Source organism: Phoenix dactylifera, chromosome 8, assembly GCF_009389715.1.
Source record: "Phoenix dactylifera cultivar Barhee BC4 chromosome 8, palm_55x_up_171113_PBpolish2nd_filt_p, whole genome shotgun sequence".
NCBI lineage: Eukaryota > Viridiplantae > Streptophyta > Magnoliopsida > Arecales > Arecaceae > Phoenix > Phoenix dactylifera.
In genome coordinates this window covers 28,673,250-28,692,551 of record NC_052399.1, presented here as the reverse complement: position 1 = coordinate 28,692,551, position 19,302 = coordinate 28,673,250, and the positions used below count along the sequence as shown (strand labels likewise).

Here is a 19,302-nt window from a genome sequence, read left to right as displayed (position 1 = left end):
GACATCATAGAGATATGCTACATTGCACTTCCATCTAAAAAGAAACTCCATGCTTTCATTTAGAGAGGCAGTGAGATAACCCTCTCACCCCTTCTCTATCTACAGTAAATGGCTAATTTGTAAGTAAGTGAGAGATGGAGGCTACATTTGGATCTGGAGATTTACCTCAGATATCATAAGGCAAGGATCTGATGGAAAAAAAAAGTACAGGGGTGGGGCAAGGATGTACGGAAAAAAAGAGGTGCATGCATGGAATCTTGGGGTGAGAAAAAGGAGGAGATGGGAAGAGCAAAGAGACGAAGCTACGTGGGTCCCCGTCGGCTGTGGACAAGCGAGCCAACTTGGTTTCGGTGCCCCGAAACTATAGTTGCGTAGGGATCCGGCGATGGCACGTACATCTCGCGCACGATGACGTGCAATTTGCAGTACTGTAAAGTTACGATAACGACGTTATTCAAACCTACATTTAAAAAGACATCAGAAATGGATATTAGGAATGGATTGCATCTTCCTTGAAAGGAACTCAGCTATGATTATTGAATGGACTTGGAGCGAGGATCGGCGAGGGGGCGGACATCTGCTGCTTGATAACATTCGCAGGATGGTACGAGGCTGCAGTTTTTTTCAAGCCATGTATGTGTTTTAGGAGTGAACAAGACTACAGAATGGGTTGCTTCTTTTACTACTCAACACTCAAGAGAGGTTTTGTACATGTAGCTGTCTTCACCACTTTTGCGCCACATCCTCTTTCTAGACTCTTCTAGCTATACTCATGTTGTACTAAAAAGAAAAAAGAAAAAAAAAAGTCCAGCCCTTTCCTCGCCCCCAAGGCAGAGCCAAACATTTTTTAAGCTCAAACTCAAAAATTAGGCGAGGTCTAATTAAGAAGTTGAAATTGCAAGCCTCAAATGGTTTTGATCTAAGCTAAGGTTGACTACGAGCTTGGTTTGTTCATGTAAATAGGTTCGAATTCGATTAGGTCTAAGGTTGATATATGTGGGTGCTTCCTTAAAGTAGGCCAGAGCATAATATTGGCTTGGTTCATGGATGCTGATTCGATTTCTATGATCTTTTGTGATCATGCAATTCAAACATATGGGAGTATCATAATTCATAGATGGTTGGATACAATTGAGATAGGATCATGTCATGCCATTGTCTTTATTTGAAATGCTCGTACGAGGATGTAGGATTCCATCATTAATCCAACCATGTCGTGCACCTAATAAAGCCAACAAAAATGTAGAGCTGGTTGCTTGCAGAGGCTAAAAGTTGCTGCAACTGAAAGTCTCTCCATTTTTATGCGGACAGTTTCATGAGATCCGGTAAAGAAGCGTCGCATGGCACATTGCCTCCTATAAAATCCAAGTGGGTTAGCGTCGTATTGTGCTGGGTTGGCTCAGGGGAATTAATTTAGATAGAATTAGCTTAAGTAAATTACTAAATAGTAAAAAGGTTTCTGGTTTTTTTTTCTTAGGTCAATAAGGTTTGCTTGATTACAGTCAGATGCACTCATGCCAATTTTTACTCGGTAGGACTGTATAAGAATTCCATGCGAAGAAAGGATGGAAGCCTATCTATTTCGCCGCTTCAATCGTATCGGATTGAGTATAAGTTCAATTATTTTCCATATATCCAACATCAAGTTGGCATTTTGAAACCAACACAATTGTAGGCTTCCATGTTGAGTGAATCTAAAACTCCGCAACATTAGAAATACTCACCAAAAGCAAGTGGTGACCATCATCATCGTAGAGATTTCACCATCTACCGCCATGTAATCTAGGTTTGCTGAAGATATAAATGCTCATCGAAAACATAATACACGTTTCAAACAAAAACAAATGATAATTAAAAAAAATTAAAAAAAATTAAAAGACAAAATTATAAGAGGAAATATATGTGCTTCAAGAGATGGAGAACTGGTCTAAACTCGGACCAAATATCCATCCGATTTCCGACCCAACGGCTGAGCCGATGAGTAGGTTCATGTTATGGTTGATCAAATTGGACCTGACCGGCCCAGTTTAATTATGCGCTACTGTATCCACCATATCTATAGAATGGAATATTAGTAGGACAAAGGGAGGCGTGTGGCAAAAATTTACCTTTCAGTTTCAGCCTTTGGACTAAGTTCAATGAACTCTCCACTAGTATATTGTTATGAGACCTATTAATTATTATTAAATGCATGACTGTGACAGGTATTTTGGACCTTGTAGCCAACACCTTTCTTTGATCATGGTATGATTAAAGAATCGTTTGGGTCGCAAAAAACAACGAGAAAGGTGTGATCAACAAAAAAATAAAATAATATTTTTTGTTTTATTAGAGTTTTCAAAAAATAAAAAATAGTATTTTTATAGAAATAAAATTTTTATATTTTATAAAAAAAGTCATGGGATATTAAAAAATTACTTTTTGTACTGGTTAGAAATTAGAATTCTTTGTTCTCCAAAAATTCATGAATAATATAATAAAATAGTTTTTATTAAGAATATAATAAATATTTTATATAATTTTTTTAAAAAATAAAATGTTCAACAAAATATAACCTACTATGATATATGCCATTGTTTTTTTATCAACCAAATATATTAAAGTTATTTTCTCGAGCTTTTTTTTTCTAGAAGCCTATGCTTGAATTCTGGATTTTTGGTTGCGTTTCTTTCTCTCTCTCTCTCTTACTTTCTGGATTCCTCCAGAGAGATAGCGAGGGCTAGAGGGGCATGACACGAAGCGACGCAGCTTCTTTCTTCTCCTTCCGGCAAAGATGCCTCAACTGGTATTTTGTACGTATATAAAGTAAGATAGAGAAGCGATGACAAGTGGCTGCTTCCCACTCCCAGGACTCATTTGATTTGGTCAAAAAAAGAAAAAAATATTTAGTTAAACTTTTTTTAAAAAATAAAAATATTCTTTTTTTATATAAATAAAATTATTATATTTTATAAAAAATATTATTTTATATTTTATTTAAAGAAAAGTTCATGCTAACTGATTTAAAAGGCAAGTGCTAGCTAAAATACTAAAAATAGAGGCCGACATATCTATAGTGCAATTATAAGTGAAGAAGATAAAAGCTATCAACCTAATGCGAGATAATTAATGAAGGAATTTAACGCTGATGATCCACTATTCACAATGTGGAAGAGATAGGTATATTACATACCTACCATGTATGATAATAATGGTATACAGGGTACATAAGGCCAAAAACATTTGGTAAAATTAAATAGTGACACATATTTTATATTTTTCTAAATATAAAATTAAGTACTTGGTCTTATTTTTATGAATTTATATTTAGATTAGGCATATTTCCACCCAATGTGCTGGCCATCCTCGTACAAAGGGATAGAGGAAGGGAAACGTGACGGTTCCAATTTTGAGAGTACCATAAAGGCGAAGAACGCGGAGTTGCTTTGAGTACTTTACGATTTTTTATTTTTTAACTTTATTAAATATATTTGTATACATAATGTATAAAATATCTGTTTTAGCTATAAAAAAAAAAAAGACAAGAAAGAAAGAAAGGAAGAAAGGGAGACGTGACAGTATCATGATGTCCGGTCGAACCAGAGAGGTCCCGTTTTACGGTTTCTAAGTTCTGGCGCCGGTCGACCTGAACCAAGAAACCGGTTCACCGTCTAGACCGGGTCCAACAATATTATTTATATAAAGGCTCTAAGCACCTTTCGCTGGTCTCAGTGCACCCAAATAAATTCGATGCACAAAATTTGGCGGGAACTCGTCGCCTCTCTCTTTCTCTCCGACCCGACTCGGCGACTCCAAAGTTGAAACCCTAGCTCTAGGAGGACCGTGGCGATGGGGCGAGGGGAGGAGGAGGAGCTCCGGGCGGCGAAACGGGGATACCGTGATGCGGAGCGGGAGGGAAACCACGAGGAGGCGGCGCGGTGGGCCAACGTGGTGGGCGACATCCTTAAGCGCCGCGGCGAGTACGTGGAGGCCCTCCGCTGGCTCCGCCTCGACTACGACGTCTCCGTCAAACACCTTCCCCAGAAGCAGATTCTCCCCACCTGCCAGTCTCTCGGGGAGGTCTACCTCCGCCTCGACCGCTTCAAGGAAGCTCTCACCTACCAGGTACTCTGTTTTTTTATTCCCCTTTTTTTCTTTTGTTGATCGAATTTGAAATGATGTTGAAATTTATAAAGCCCCCCTTTTTTGGAATCTTGTTTCGTCGTCTGCGTTTGTTTATCAGGATTTGGTTGTTTTGTCTAATCAATGACTCCTAGATGTAGGAATTGCGGAGAAGTTGCATATGGTGAAGAACTTGCTAAAATCCAATCTTTTCTTCCTTGAATTGGGCTTCTCCAAAGCAGTTGTACTGAAATTACTCCAGTTTGTTCTTCACATAATTGGTCGAAGTCATCCTTGCAGCTAGATTCTCCATGAATGAATCATCATAAAATGCTTATTTATGTTAACCTCCTTCCTATATGTCTTTTTGAGGTTCTTTATATTCACTGCTATGTTGTAAAGATGAAAGTGACTGAAAAGTTGCATATTAAAGGGGTTTAAGCTCCCCTCCTCCCTACCTTCCTTTTTCTGCAGAAAGAATTAAGAATAAAATCCCAGGAGAGTCTTCTTAATTATTAATGCAAATATTTATACTAAAACCAGCAATTTCTCTCCACTCTTATAGTGGTCATACCTGTATTGAAGTAGAAAATTCTCATTTATTTGATACTTGATTGTGCAGTCTACCATTCTCCATATGCATGTAGTTTTCTCTGATATGCCTTCCATGTATCAATTTTGTGGGAGATTTCATACTACATTTGCTTGAAATTAGCTTTTGTTTTGTAGCTTGATGCATCCAATTCTTGTTGTTTGCTTGAATTGCAGAAGAAGCATTTGGAACTTGCCAAGGATTCAAACGATCTTGTTGAGCAACAAAGAGCTAGCACTCAACTTGGTCGAACTTACCATGAGATGTTCTTGAGATCTGAAAATGACCATCATGCTGTGCGAAATGCCAAAAAGTATTTTAAGTTGGCGATGAAACTCGCACGAACACTTAAGGAGAGTTCTTGTGAAAAATCTTCTCTCTTTATTAAGGAATTCATTGATGCTCACAACAACATAGGTATGCTTGAAATGGACCTTGATAATTTGGAGGATGCTGAGAAGATACTTCTTCAAGGTCTAAAAATATGTGATGATGAAGAGGTTTCAGAAAATGATGATGGTCGCAGCAGGCTTCATAACAATCTCGGAAGTCTCTATATTGAATTGCGGGAGTGGAATAAAGCTAGAGAGCACATTGAGAAGGACATCTTAATTTGTAAAAGAATCTGTCATCCTCAAGGTGAAGCCAAGGGGTTCATCAATCTCGGGGAACTGCATTATCGAGTTCAGAAGTATGATGAAGCACTCCTTTGCTATCAGAAGGCACTTGACATTGCAAAGTGCATGGAAGATGAAGACACATTAGTTGGTCAGATCAATCAGAATATCCGGACTGTGAAAGAAGCAGCTAAAGTGCTGGAGGAGTTAAAAAAAGACGAGCAGAAACTCAAAAAACTGACAAGGACCACAAGCGAAGCCCGGGGCACATCAAATGAGAGAAAATGTCTGCTGGAGCAGAATGCATGTCTTGATTGTCTAATTGAAAAATGTGGCATGATATTTGCCTGGCCAAAAGTGAGTTTTTAATGTTGTCATAATCTTAATCTATCTTTGTTCTTTTTGTTCACCTGACTTTGTTGTTTCTTTATGCCATGGAAACCTTGCTTAAAGTCCTCAACTTCTTCTTGTATGAAAACAGTAAGATGTTTCTTAGATAGTTCTAATAGATATAAATTTGTCATGTTTCAGATAATGTAGGACATTGTTTCAGTTGCAAAATGAGAAGCCATGTTACCCTTGAAAGAAAGAAGATTTCATGCTAAGTATTATTCAAATCTTCTAAAATGATGTACTCTCTACCAAGGTTTCAATATTCTTGCAGATTGAGGTGATTGGAGATATTTGTTTGCATCAGCTGGATAATCATCTTACTAATAGTCAAGGATTCAAGAGAGATAGGTTGAATTAACATATTTGTGGTTTTAAGATGATTTAGGCACATAGACAATAAGCAGAAAGGTGGAGGTAAATTAATGAAAGGGATCATTTATATTTTCTCTGTCTTTGCCAATTAAAATGAAAAATGAAAATTCTTTTTTATTTCATTTGCTACAACATGGGCAACCTCAATATAATCAGTCGTATAGGACTTTAGCAGTCTATTGTGTAACATCAAATACTAATGCCGGAATAAAATGTGATTTTGGCTAATGGTTTAGTTTATCTAGAAATTTCTGATGTACCATGTTTTTTGATTTAGCATCAGGAATTTGCTAAAAGGAAGAAAAGGGTGGCGAGCGAACTTTGCGACAAGGAAAAGCTTAGTGATTCTTTTCTTGCCATCGGAGAGTCCTACCAGAAGCTCAGGAACTTTGGCAAAGCTCGGAAATGGTATATGAAGAGTTGGAATGGGTACAAGTTAATAGGAAACCTTGAGGTAAAATATATTAGGTTCTTGCTTGGAATAAAGAATATTATGTTGCACTAAATTATCTATGTTCAAGTGACGAACATTAAGCGCTTAATGTTTTGGGTAGATAATAGTATGTTTGAAATTGATAGCGTTCCTTGGGTGGCAATACTTTGTTGTATCACCAAAGAGGTGCACTTGGTTGTCTTACAACGCCCAGATGGTGCCCTGATCAATTTCTTTGTGCTCACTGGTGCTGCTAATGAGCTTTGCCACCTGACATTAAATATGCATCCATGTCTCAGACATGATAGAAAGAAGTATTTACACTGTCAGTTAACACTTATTTAATAAAATAATGATTGCAGGGGCAAGCATTAGCCAAGATAAATATTGGAGAGGTTTTGGACTCGTCTGGTGACTGGGCTAGTGCATTGGAGGCATTCGAAGAGGGTTACAGGCAATATTTCATTTCTTAAATAAACACTAAATTTCACTAAAATGGACAATATTTTGGAGCATAGGAGAAAGTCAATTGTTTAGTCTAAAATAGTCATTACTGCTGGTTTCTTCATGCTTTCTGTGCTATATTCTGAGGACTTGCTTTCTTTTCAGAATTGCAGTTCAAGGCAATTTACCATCTGCCCAGATGTCTGCGCTGGACAATATGCATTACAGCCACATGATTAGGTTTGACAATGTTGAAGAAGCCAGGTATCTTTAAGGGCATGCAGACTTATTGGTAGAAGAATGCTGTTCAGGCAAATTGCTTATTGAAGCATTTCTGCTGCAGGAAATTGCAGCATGACATTCGGAAGTTGAAGATTTTACTAGAAGAAGATGCATTGAGGAACAGGGGGAATGATTATTGCTCTGAAACTGAAACAGAAAGCGATGATGTATCTAATGATGTGCCTGATGTATGTGCTTCATCTGATATTAACAAGACTCCTACAATCAGGTCTAACCTGCTCACAAGTGGAGAGGAATCTTGTGAGGATGTTCCTCTTGCATCACTTATCCGCCGCAGTAAAAAATCAGCTAAGATCAAGATGTCTCAGTTGGATTCTGTTGGCAAGAAGGCCAAGATGTCTTGTCATCTGGCTGAAGCTTCCTCTAGAGATTTATACAAGTTGAATGATGATCAGCAGCCAGCTGGTCGTAAGCGTATTCGTGTAGTGATCTCTGATGACGAAGCTGATGAGACAGATGAGATCACTGGATCAGGAAGAAAGTTTCATAAAAGACTGGTTGAGGATGTTGCTACTTTTCAAGAAGGTTGGATTCAAGCAATTTGACTTCTTATATATTTAATTATTTGTTGAATGTTTTTTACTTTTTGCTTGATACTAAAAGCTCTTGTTCCTGTGATCCTCAGAAAACCACAGGGGTGAGCCAATTGGCACCAATGAATTTCAGGTAACTTTAATCCCATAAGCTCTTAATTCTAAGCTATCTCATCATTTTGTGCTTGTAGTGTGCCATTTCATAATTTGTTGCTTGTTTTATCTGTGACAGTTTGTTGTTGTGTCTGATAGGCATCTTTCACCTTAATTTATTGGTACTATGATAAAAGCCTATATTGTCTATTAAAATATTTTGTGCATTATGCTCACGAGACACAAGTTTTGTGTGGGAAATTTACATGGCTGTTGCCTACGCTGAAGCTCATGACTGTAACAATTGCTTTCCATTCCACAGGACGTTTCACATCCCAGTGCATCCAAAGATGTACTCAGTGCTTCTACACCTATCATTGAAGAAAGTATTTGTTCTTTCAGATCCAAAAGCCCCATGTTTACTGCTGATAATGGCACAGATTTTGGATCTTCAAGTGATGCAGGAATAGGCATTGCATCCAAATCTGCAGCAAGTGGCTCTAAATTTGATAGCGGTCATGTACCTGGCAGTCTTCCACAAAGAGAGAATGGTTCAGGATTCAATAACTTCAATCTATCTGAAGATGACAATAGTGTAAGCTTTATTATTTCCATTTATTGTTCTTTGTTATGTATCACTGCATTAACTGAATGTATATGTCACACTAACAAATTGCGTACAGCAAATCATGGCTATGGTGAAGGCTCTTCATGGCTTTGGTCGTTGACTTTTTTGCCTAATAACAGTATTTGTCAACTATTAGAGGAAAATGTGCTGAAAATATGATTATGACTTTGGATGCTTTCAAAATTATTTTTTCCCTTTTCCCTATGCTAGCATATAATTCTAGGGAACTGATCTGATATAAAAAATCATATGTTCATTTGTGACATGGCTTGGAATGCACAAGATTTTGACTCCCTTATTTCTTGGTGATTTGGTCACATCAGAATAAACATCCTCATTTCTTGATTTGCATTTTTCCAATTTCTGTTTTTGTTTGTTTTTTACCCAAATGAAAGATTCTCTACTGTATTAGTGGATCAGTTTTACGAAGTCATGTTTCGTGGTACCTTTTCAAGTGTAATATGTCTTAGTTAACAATGTGTTCCAATGTTATTTATTAATCTTCACATGTCTGCTCAATATGCAGCAGTTCATCACATTTAAAATTGGTGATAAGTTAGTATATGTGGACATAAGTTCTTGCGATGATGGGGGCTATCTGAACATCGAATACATGAAAGCTGAAGTGGCATGTGTTTACTATCTTCAGCTCTCTGAAGAGAGGAGGGCCAAAGGTATGTTAGAAACTTCTATGGTCAAATTATATACTGTACCATTCTTATTGGCTTTAAAACCTTAATCTTAGTTGATAAGCCTTTATCACATTTATGTGGTTGGCTATGACAATCAAGACATGGTACATTAGATTCTACAGCCAGCATTATAGATTTTTTTTCATTTTGACTTTGAATTCCCCATGTAGTTCAATGAGAGCTTCAGAATGTTAATTCTCATTCTAAATTCGAAGAAGTAAATTGGAAACTGGAGTATGCAGCCTGATTTTACATTCTAATATGCGACTTGTGTGTTGTTTGTGCATTAATGGTACCCAAGGTGGAGAAAAAAGAAAAACGGCCTAGCTTCTTAGACCAACCTGAACTTCTAAAAATCCTTGTGTTCTCATCCTTTCTCAGTTGATTTCTTCTTCATTCTCAACAGTTCATTATACTATTCACCATGAAGAGTAGAGGTGAAAGAGGATCCGTATTTTTTAAGCCTCGTTTTAATTATTAAACCATCTAAAGGATAGAGTATTTGGTCAACTTATAGGCGAACCCTCTTTTTTAATCCTTGTCGTTACACTAAACCATCTAAAGGGCAGAGTATTTGGTCAACTTGTAAGCTTTTCACCAAACTTCTATATACAGTACTAAATCTTCTTGCTTTCAACATTACTAGAAGTTCCTGACAGTATCATCATAGGCATTTCAAAATCAAGTTTCAGTTGAAAAAAACATTTAGCCAAACATTTTACTCCAGAATATATTTTGGTTTTGTTGTCGATCCAATATATCAAAAGGATTTCCTCAATATTGTTGTATATGTTCTTTAGATAATGGATGGTTTTATGCATGCTAAGTGCTGTCTAGAGTTCTACTTTGCTCTACTAATTAAGCTGCATGCTTTAGGATTGTTGCCTGTCATCGGACATCTTAAATGTTCCGGGAAATCTCTGGATCCTGAAGAGACAATTGAAGGTCTTAAGCATCTTGCTTGTGGAAAAATCTGGATTGATGTGGTTATCGATGGTAAGAATTTTCAAGATGCATTCATATTTCTTCAATCTATTGTTTTTGCAAATATCAAATTCTTGTGATATAATTCAGCTGCTGCCTACTAACATATGCATCTGAGACAGAGTGCAAAAAGTATGCATCGACCATGTAAATAACACACATGGCAAATAGTGCTCAGTATGTGCTAATCAAGGGGTACATTTTCATTTTCTCCTGTTAGTGGCATCTACCTTTGGTTTTGTTAGAAAGAGAATGACACTGAAAAATTCACTAAAGATAAAAGGGAAAGAAGTAATGAGGCACCCATTGTTCGGAGCAATGCATACTTGATACCATAGTTTCAAATCCCCGTGGGATATCTTGCTGGGTGCAGGGATGGGTCCAGTCCCAATTATCGGGATGAGACCATCCCACCATCATCCAAGTGTCCTGAACAGTGCTTCTTGGAACATCCCTGCCCCTAAGAGTCAGGATGGGGCGCAACTGCAGTGTGTCCCATTCCACAGAAAAACCTGGACAGTCCCATCCCATGGAATTTTAAAATCTTACTCCATACTAGGTTTGTGTTTATGTCAACAACAAACTGATTGACGAGTAAAGGAGATCTCTTCTTAGACTTTCGTGAGGTATCACTTCTTTGAGACATGTTTCTCTTTGGTCTTTTGTCATCTTCTAGCTTGATAATATTGTCATAAAACAGTTCAAATATCCGTCCACTTCCTGTTTCTTAACAAAAAGAGGATCTGTTAAGTTCCACCATTGAGGTTTTATTAAATATCATTTACATTTGCATTCTATAATTTTTCAATAACCATATATTCTTTTTCTTTCGTCATGGTTACGGAACACGGCCTATTTCTAATGTGACTTATACTGCAAAGGATGGGTTCCAAAACGCCTTATGAAGTTGTATATTGATTACTGTGGGAAGTTATTGGAGGCACCCAATATGAAATTGCTGAAAAAACTATATAATCTGGAGGTAATTTCTTTCCAAAACTTCAGTATAGTTCGTTATTTTAAGTAATTGTTATCTGTTCATGCGGCTGATAAATCAAAATTTTCAAATTGGCTTATTTGTTTAAATCAGGTCTCGGAGGATGAGGTCATAGTATCTGACTGTGGATTGCAGGATTTTTCGATTTCACCTTTCTTAAAAGCAATGCAGGGTCACAGAACAGTTGCAGTATTGGACATCTCTCATAATTTGTTAGGTATAATGCTATCTATTGCATGTAAAATATAATCTCTTCTATGCCTGTTCTGATCTTAAAGCTTGAGACTGGAGATATGCCATATCTTCTAACCACATGCACCGGTACACAGTCTCACACACTGATTAGTCCTGGAATTTCCGAATAATACTATTGCTTGATTTGATATTTCACAGGGAATGAAACAATGGAGAAGCTTCAACAAATATTTACATCATCAAGCCAGAAATATGGTGGTTTGACATTGGATCTGCATTGTAACCGTTTTGGTCCAACTGCTTTATTCCAGGTTTTCCTTTCGCTTTCTATTAAATGCTGCTGCCCGATGGACTACTTTTTTTTTCTTCTCCCTTAAGAATGCAAAGCTTGTAAAATTTTTTAGAACCATTTTAAATTTGGGATTGTGAAATAGATTTTTTCTAATTATGGTGATTTTTTATTGAAATATTAAGTATTTAACCAGAGGTTGATTTCTCTTATATTTCAAACACAAATTTTCTCCTCAATTGACAGATTTGTGAATGCTCCGTCATGTTCTCTCGATTGGAAGTGCTTAATCTGTCTGAAAACCGTCTGACAGATGCATGCAGTTCATACCTTGCCACCATCTTGCAGAATTGCAAAGGTGTGCATTGCTATCAATTGCATTTTCTTATCTTGTCGGTGTTTAATATTTAGAGGTGATCGAAATGCAATTCGGCTGAAACATGGTGAGGCAGCGTAGATGAAGTGTTGCCCACGGAAATAAAGGGAAAGGTAGAAAAGAGAGATACTGTGGAAGTAAATTCCAAAAATGATTTGAAAATTTCCTTGTATTGTAATGCCTTATAAAGAGATACCAGATAGAATTGGACTTTCGTGCGACTTTTGGTTCTTTAACCAGAATAGTCTCCAGATAGTGATGCAATTTAAATCTGCTATATGGAGCTTGTAATGAGTCATTTAAGCTCCCTCCATTAGGCAGTACTGGTCATTAATATTAATATGGTTAGCGAAGGAATTTCTTCATCAGCTGGCATTTGCTCTTTTTAACTCTTTTAATTTACTCTGTTACATAAGTCTCTAACTTAAAATCAACTTCTTATTTTTGTTTGCAGCACTGTACTGCTTAAACATAGAGCAGTGTTCTATCACATCTAGAACGATTCAGAAGGTTGCTGACTCACTACATGATGGATCTGTCCTTTCGCATCTCTCATTAGGTATTGCTTGTGATGCTTCTGTTAAAGTTTGAGCTCAATTTATTTAATTATTTAGTTCGAATTGCTTATATTTTTTTTATCTGTATGTCTAACAGGAAAGAATAATCCTATATCTGGAAATGCAATGGTTAATCTACTTTCCAAACTTTCTTCTTTAAACCGGTGAAAAATCTAACTTTGTTATCATTTTTTTTAAATGATTTTTTGCTTGATAATTCCTGAATGTTTCGCAAATGGGAACAAATGCATCAAATTTTTTGCTTGTAGATTTTCAGAACTAAGCTTGACTGGTGTAAGACTGAACAAGACTATGGTTAATAGCCTCTGCCAACTTGCTCAATCCTCAAGTCTGTCAGGGTTGTTTCTTGGACGAACATATATTGGAACCGTGAGTGAACTTTCTTTGCATAGTTTACCCTCTCAGAGAGTACTATTTACCTTTAACAATCAAGCTGATTTGCGTATATATCTGAACTTACATATTGCATGTATTGCAGGACGGTGCTGTAAAGTTAACTGAGGCATTATCCAGTGGGCCTCAAGAGTTGGTGAAGTTAGACCTATCATATTGCGGGCTGACGTCTCATGATTTTACAAAAGTTTGTGCAAATCTTGCTGTCATTGGTGGTATAATCGAATTAAACCTTGGAGGAAATTCCATTGGTCAAGAGGTTTGTTGTTCTATCCTTCCTTGAAAATAACACAGAATGCATTATCTTACAAGGTTGATTCTTCGCTTAAGCCATTTTTTCCAGCTTAAGATCACAACTGTAGATGCTGCATGCATAACGGATATTTGTTTCAACCTTACTCTTGGATATATAGCTATGTACAACATGAGAATATTTCATCCAAAATTTGAAGAAAATGTGATGTTGGTTATTCAATGTGCAATGCAATTCTCGTCACTTGAGCCAATTAGTGTTTTAGCATGCCTTAATTATGTTGATTTCAGGGGTGAACCAAAAATTTTGGCATCCTCTGCATTAATCTGTTTGATATTCTGCTGTTCTATCATGATATTTATAAGTTTGATAATAACTATGTTAATCAATCAGGGCAAATCTTTTACTAATCGTGATACCCCCTGCCCCCCCCTCCTCTTCCCCAAAAGGATTCGGTGTTTGAATTTCCTCTGTAGTGACATTCATGTGGGTTTTGTCATGTTTAGATGAGCTCCACTAGCATAGTATTATAAGTTGAAAACCATGGTTATAGATATCTCCAGACAGTGATGAGTGATTGAAGCTTTTATACATGCTAAATTACATAACATTTAAGTCCAAGCTTGCAGTTTCTAATTAGAATAACTATATGGTCAGCGCCTTATCTTTGTAAATGGATATCCAATCCCTCACCTCATGATGTCATGAACAAGGCTTATAGCTTGCTTGCAGGCTTAGACCAATCTAGTACTACCTAATGTGAGAGAGAGACATTTATTTATTCTGCTCTTTTAAACTTGAATTTGTGGTTATTTCTCCTTTCACCCTATGCATGGAAGCAGGTCTGTGATGCTCTGGGATCAATTCTTGTGGATCCTCAATGCAGCCTCAAATTTCTCATTCTCAACAAGTGCCATCTCGGGTTGGCAGGAATTGTTCGAATTGTTCAGGCACTAGCAGGTCATGAAACATCTTGACCTGTTCCTTTCGAACCATCTATCGTCATCAATCTCCTCTGATTATTTGTCGACTGTTCACAGATAATGACTCGCTGGAGGAGCTTCACTTGGCTGAGAATTCTGAGGTCTGCAAGGAAAGAACCTTGAAGTATGATTCAATGATGCAAGGGAGCTCAACTCCTGCAACCCAAAAGCCTGATGTAGCTGAAATGGCTAATGCAGTTGATGCAGTGAATGCTGGGCGCACTGGGATTGAAGTTGCCGATAGCGAAGATGAGATGATCAAGGAGGAACTTCCCACCTTGTCCGGGCCCGATGGAAGCTGTGCAAGCAGCTGTCAGAGGAACCCGTATGGGGGTTGTCAGCTGATTCAAGAGCTATCCGAGGCCATTGCTTTGGCCAAGCAATTGCAGCTGCTTAATCTCAGTCAGAATGGATTCTCTGAAGAAGCTATAGAATCGTTGTATGCTTCATGGTCGAGTTCTAGATGTGAAGCTATGGCTCGCAAGCATGTTAGCAAAGACTTGATCCATTTTTGGGTAGATGGAAAGAGGTGTTGTGGTGTAAAGCCCTGCTGTAAAAGAGATTAAAGGGTTGTTCTTCGATGAAGTCCTCTTGCTTATTTAAAGGAAATAAAAACTTCTTGTCCCAGTATTTTTTTAGTAATCGGCATCCTGGAGCTTCAGGTGATCGGTTTCATCTGTGAAAATAATTATATAGTTTGTTAATTTCTCATAGTCCTTGTTCAGGTTTTTTGGTAGGTTGAGTTTGACGCGGGCTAAATCTACCCTGGATTGCATAGATCTCTACATCCAATTCTAGATCCATATTAAAATCCTAAGCGTGATCCTTGGCGCAAAGTTATTCAGGTCCTTTTTTCCCCCCAACATTTTAGGCCTGGATCTTTCTGGGTTGGAATTGGCATATTGGTATCATCTTATTACATAAATGCCTTTAAACTTTAGAATATTATGGATAAGAATCAAAGGAAAACTTTCATCCATTTTGAGCCTAAACCATTCCATCCAGGAGTGCATTAAGATCCAAAATCCCAAGGATAACATCCGGTCCAAGGAAATCCCAATAAAGTCACGCTACCAATAACTGTTGCAGGTACCAACACATCCGTTTCACGCTCACTCCCAAGCAAATAAAAGCCCTCCCAAATACCATGCACATGCCTTTGTCCGACGCACCGAAAGCAAGATGGAATACCAAGACTGCGTGTAATAATAATTTAAACAAGTACATGACAACAAGAAGCATGCCCCCAAACATAGTCACTGATGGTCCCCAAAACCTTATCTCTAGCATTTTAGAACCACCATTACCTCTTTCCCTCCATCTCATCACTCTTCTTTGATGTACACAGTGCTCTTATGCTCTCTTCGAAGCCAGAAGCCACACTGTCAACATTATTACACACACACATATATATATATATATATATATATATATATATATATACTTAAATAAACCCTTTTAAAACCCTTTGGCTTGGCTTCAACAAAAAAAGGGCATTACAAAAACCCTAGGTAATTCTTGCAACTCTTCTAAAACCCTGAGCAAGGGTTCGTTCGGACTTGCATCAAAACAAAAGCGTCTCCTTGCTTCCAAGGCCATCACAGAGGTGCCTGCATTGTGATCACAATGGGGCTGGCCACAATATGCCTCCCGTCACTCCATGTCAGCGCGCCGCTCCTCACACGCAAGCTTCCCGGCGGCAGCTTCTCCTCCACAACCGCCGCCGCCTTCACCCTCAGAATGAAGCTCAGCTTCTGCCCTGTCCTCCGAAACACCAGCTCCTTCGGCTCCACCGTCACCGTGCTCCCCTCCGGCGCCCTCACCGATGCCCGATACACTGCGCCGCCCCTCCCGACGTTCCTCACCGTCCTTATAAAGTGCGTCGACATCCTTTTTCCACTCCCATTATCGACGAACACCGCTGCGAACGACGGGTAGTTCAAATTTCCGGCGTGCCCGGCCTTCCTTGCGCCGCTGCAATCCGCCGCACGCCTCGTGATCGACCTGATGTTCTGCTGCGTATAATTCAAATTGCAGAGAAAATTCACGTAATCCAGCAACGAGACGTCATAGATTAGCCCAGGGTCCATAGCTCGTTGGGGGTCGACATGGCCGGAACCGAAGTCGAAGACATCGGAGGAATTCCCGGTCGACTCGTCCAGCATTGTCATCTTCCTGTTATCCTTGGTGTAGGGCGGTGGTCATCAGTGCGGATTTGACCGCCGCCGGGGCTCCACTCCGGGTGCGCGGCCTTGAGAAGGGCGGCGAGCCCGGACACGTGGGGGCACGCCATTGATGTGCCTGATAGGATGTTGAACTCCGTCCGCCGGCGGTCTGAGGGGATACGGCGGGACCGACGCCGTCGGGCCACGCGGCCAAGATGTTGAGCCCGGGGGCTATGAGGTCCGGCTTCAGGATCTCCGGTGACTGGGGGTTCGGGCCCCGGGCCGAGAAGGAGGCGACCACCGGCGCCGGCCGGACCCCCAGGCGGGTCCCGTGGAAGAGGATGGCGGCCGTGGCCGGGGAGTGGAGGGTGGCGGCGGCGATGTACTTGCGGATCTTGTCACCGCGGCAGCGCCGACGGCGGCGGCAGGGAGGACGTGGCAGTCGGCGACAAAGGCCCTCGCCGTCGAAGACGCCGTTGGCGAGGATCATCCCGACGCCGCCGGCCTTGCGGACGGCCTCGCCCTTGGCGGCGCGGGAGTTGACGCCGCGGTCGCAGACGACGATCTTGCCGCGGACGGCCGTCCCGGTTGAGGGAGTCCTCGAGGCAGAGGGAGGACGAGTAGGCCGTCGCCGGCGCCGCCCTAGGGAGGCGGCGGCGTAGATCAGGGGGTAGAGGCGGCCGGGGGCGAGACCGGGGCCGCCGGAGACGCTGACGCCGGGGAGGATCCGGCCGTCGCCGAGCTTGACGTCGGCGGGGAAGTCGCGGGTCCATGGAGCCGGCACCGACGGGTGGTGACCCAGGGGGCGACGTTGGTAACGGTGAGGCCCCCGGGGCCACCGTTGCCGGCGGAGGCGGAGACGAAGATCCCGGCCTCGGCGGCGGCGAAGGCGCCGATGGCGATGGCGTCGAGGTAGTAAGGGACGACGGCGCCACCGACGGAGAGCGAAATGACGTCGACACCGTCGGCGACAGCGGGCGTCGAAGGCTGCGAGGATATCGGAGTCGAAGCAGCCAGCGACCCAGCAGACCTTATAGGCGGCGAGGCGGGCCTTGGGGGGCATGCGGCGGCGACGCCGCGGCGTAGCCGAGGGTGGAGGCCGGGAAGACGTAGCGGCCAGCGGCGATGGGAGGCGGTGTTGGGGTGCCGTGGCCGGTCAGTGTCGCGCGGGGAACGGAGCTCGGGCGGGAACTGTCGTTTCATGCTGGCCTGCTTGGTGGCCTCGTACTCGCGCTCAGCAGAAAGTAGCGGGACGGCCGAGCGGAGCTTGCGGTTGCAGGCCAGTAGGCGGGAAACCAGCGCCGGGGAACGCAGCGCCCTTCCACGTTGGCGGGGACGGGGCCGAGGCCGCTTGTCCGGGGAAGCCCGGCGCTCGGAGGCCAGATGCCGGTGTCGATTACTCCGCACGACGCAGGTCGGAGCCCAAAGTCCCGTCTCGGCGAGGAGGTCCGGAAGGCGGTCGGAGGAGAGGAGGCCGAGGAAGCGAGGGGAGGCGGGTGGTGAGTGGGCGGCGGACTTGCTCCGGGAAGACGGCCCAGACACCGGGGAAGGAGGAGAGGTGGCGGGCAGCGGCGGGGGAGAGGCGGGCGGAGAAGCCGTGGAAGACGGAGGAGTAGGGTTGGATGAGGGCGGCCACCGGGGGTCCAGGAGCCGTCAGCGGAGCCGGAGACGGTGGCGACGGTGGTCTCGTACCAGTGGGAGTGGGTGGGGAAAACGGACGGCTTGGCATCGCGGTCGACGCGGGACGATGTACGTGCGCTTGCGCCATTGCTGAATGTCGTTGGAATCGGCGGCCAAGATGCAGGATGGAGCAGTAGGAGGCGGAGGAGAAGGGTAAGGAACAGGAATCGAAGCTTTATTTCCATTCCAAGAAAGGAAGGAGGGTAGAGGGAGAGTGGAGTTTGGGGGAGGGAGGATCGGATCCGTGGCTTTATATGCGGCAGCAGTGGTGCGGTGGCACTCTGGGACGCTGATGGTCTCTTTGGTTTTGTTAGTTTACTATTACCTTTTTTTTTTTTTTTTTTGGCTAAGAAACAATAGTAAAATATGGTCCCTTTGCTTTTGGTCGTCTCTGATTCAGACCATATGAGAATGATCGAGTACTGTTGCAACTTTCAGAGCATATATATTTATCGAGAGGCAAATATAATCGCTGATTGGATGGCCTTCTACAAGATGATTCACTTTGGAGGCTTTTCTAGGTGAACCAAGCCTATAGACGCTTCCGACCTGCTTAGCCGGTTTTTTTTTTTGATTTTGTTGGTTGCACTCATGCGTATGGTGCAAGCTGCCGGTGTACCAAAAAAAATAAAAACAACCATACATGAGCCTATCCAAAAAAAAATAAAAAATATATTTAAGTTTTTTTTTATTTCACATTAAACATTATTCAAAGAGTGTGACTGCTGTCTCTAATATGGACGGGCATATTAATATAATAGTACATTATGGAGATTGGATATAAAGGGATTGCAACTTCCCCACGTCCCCATATGTCCCACAAATTTGAACAATATGCATACCCTAACCAAGCTCTTTAAGTGCATATTAACCATGATATGGAGATTCCCACTTCTCATAGCTATTATTGTTCTAATGATAAATCAAAGTTAGAGAGTCATCAACAAATTTCATGTTATGCGATTAACCATCTCTGCACAGATAAAATTATCTCTATTTAATTTGAGAAATGAGGATGCCAGGTCAAGATCAACTTGCATCATGGACCGTTCATGGATCGCATAACTGATCCTTTACAATAATACAAATCTGCTGCATCGTGCCCATCATGCGATTCACCGATGAATTGCGAGCCACCACCAAACCTCTCTATTTGGGCATCAAGTTGAACAGAATCTTGGCTTGAGGATTCCACCATTCAAATTCAA

The 19,302-nt window shown here is 41.3% G+C and overlaps 1 protein-coding gene and 1 pseudogene across 1 annotated transcript; one reads left to right on the top strand and one right to left on the bottom strand.

Moving 5' to 3' along the window:
* The first annotated feature begins 3,728 nt into the window (after positions 1 to 3,728).
* On the top strand, positions 3,729 to 14,887 carry LOC103712587 (protein TONSOKU). The gene is made up of 20 exons (XM_039129456.1): positions 3,729 to 4,104; positions 4,870 to 5,667; positions 6,353 to 6,529; positions 6,871 to 6,962; positions 7,118 to 7,216; positions 7,296 to 7,780; positions 7,881 to 7,921; positions 8,204 to 8,476; positions 9,036 to 9,183; positions 10,078 to 10,197; positions 11,067 to 11,167; positions 11,276 to 11,399; positions 11,576 to 11,688; positions 11,913 to 12,024; positions 12,497 to 12,601; positions 12,697 to 12,763; positions 12,869 to 12,989; positions 13,099 to 13,272; positions 14,109 to 14,226; positions 14,307 to 14,887. Exons 1-20 carry the CDS (start codon positions 3,829 to 3,831, stop codon positions 14,813 to 14,815), a joined length of 4,053 nt encoding a protein of 1,350 aa, XP_038985384.1. The 5' UTR covers positions 3,729 to 3,828; the 3' UTR covers positions 14,816 to 14,887.
* Positions 14,888 to 15,432: 545 nt separating this feature from the next.
* On the bottom strand, positions 15,433 to 18,362 carry LOC103712586 (annotated as a pseudogene).
* Between the last annotated feature and the right edge of the window lie 940 nt (positions 18,363 to 19,302).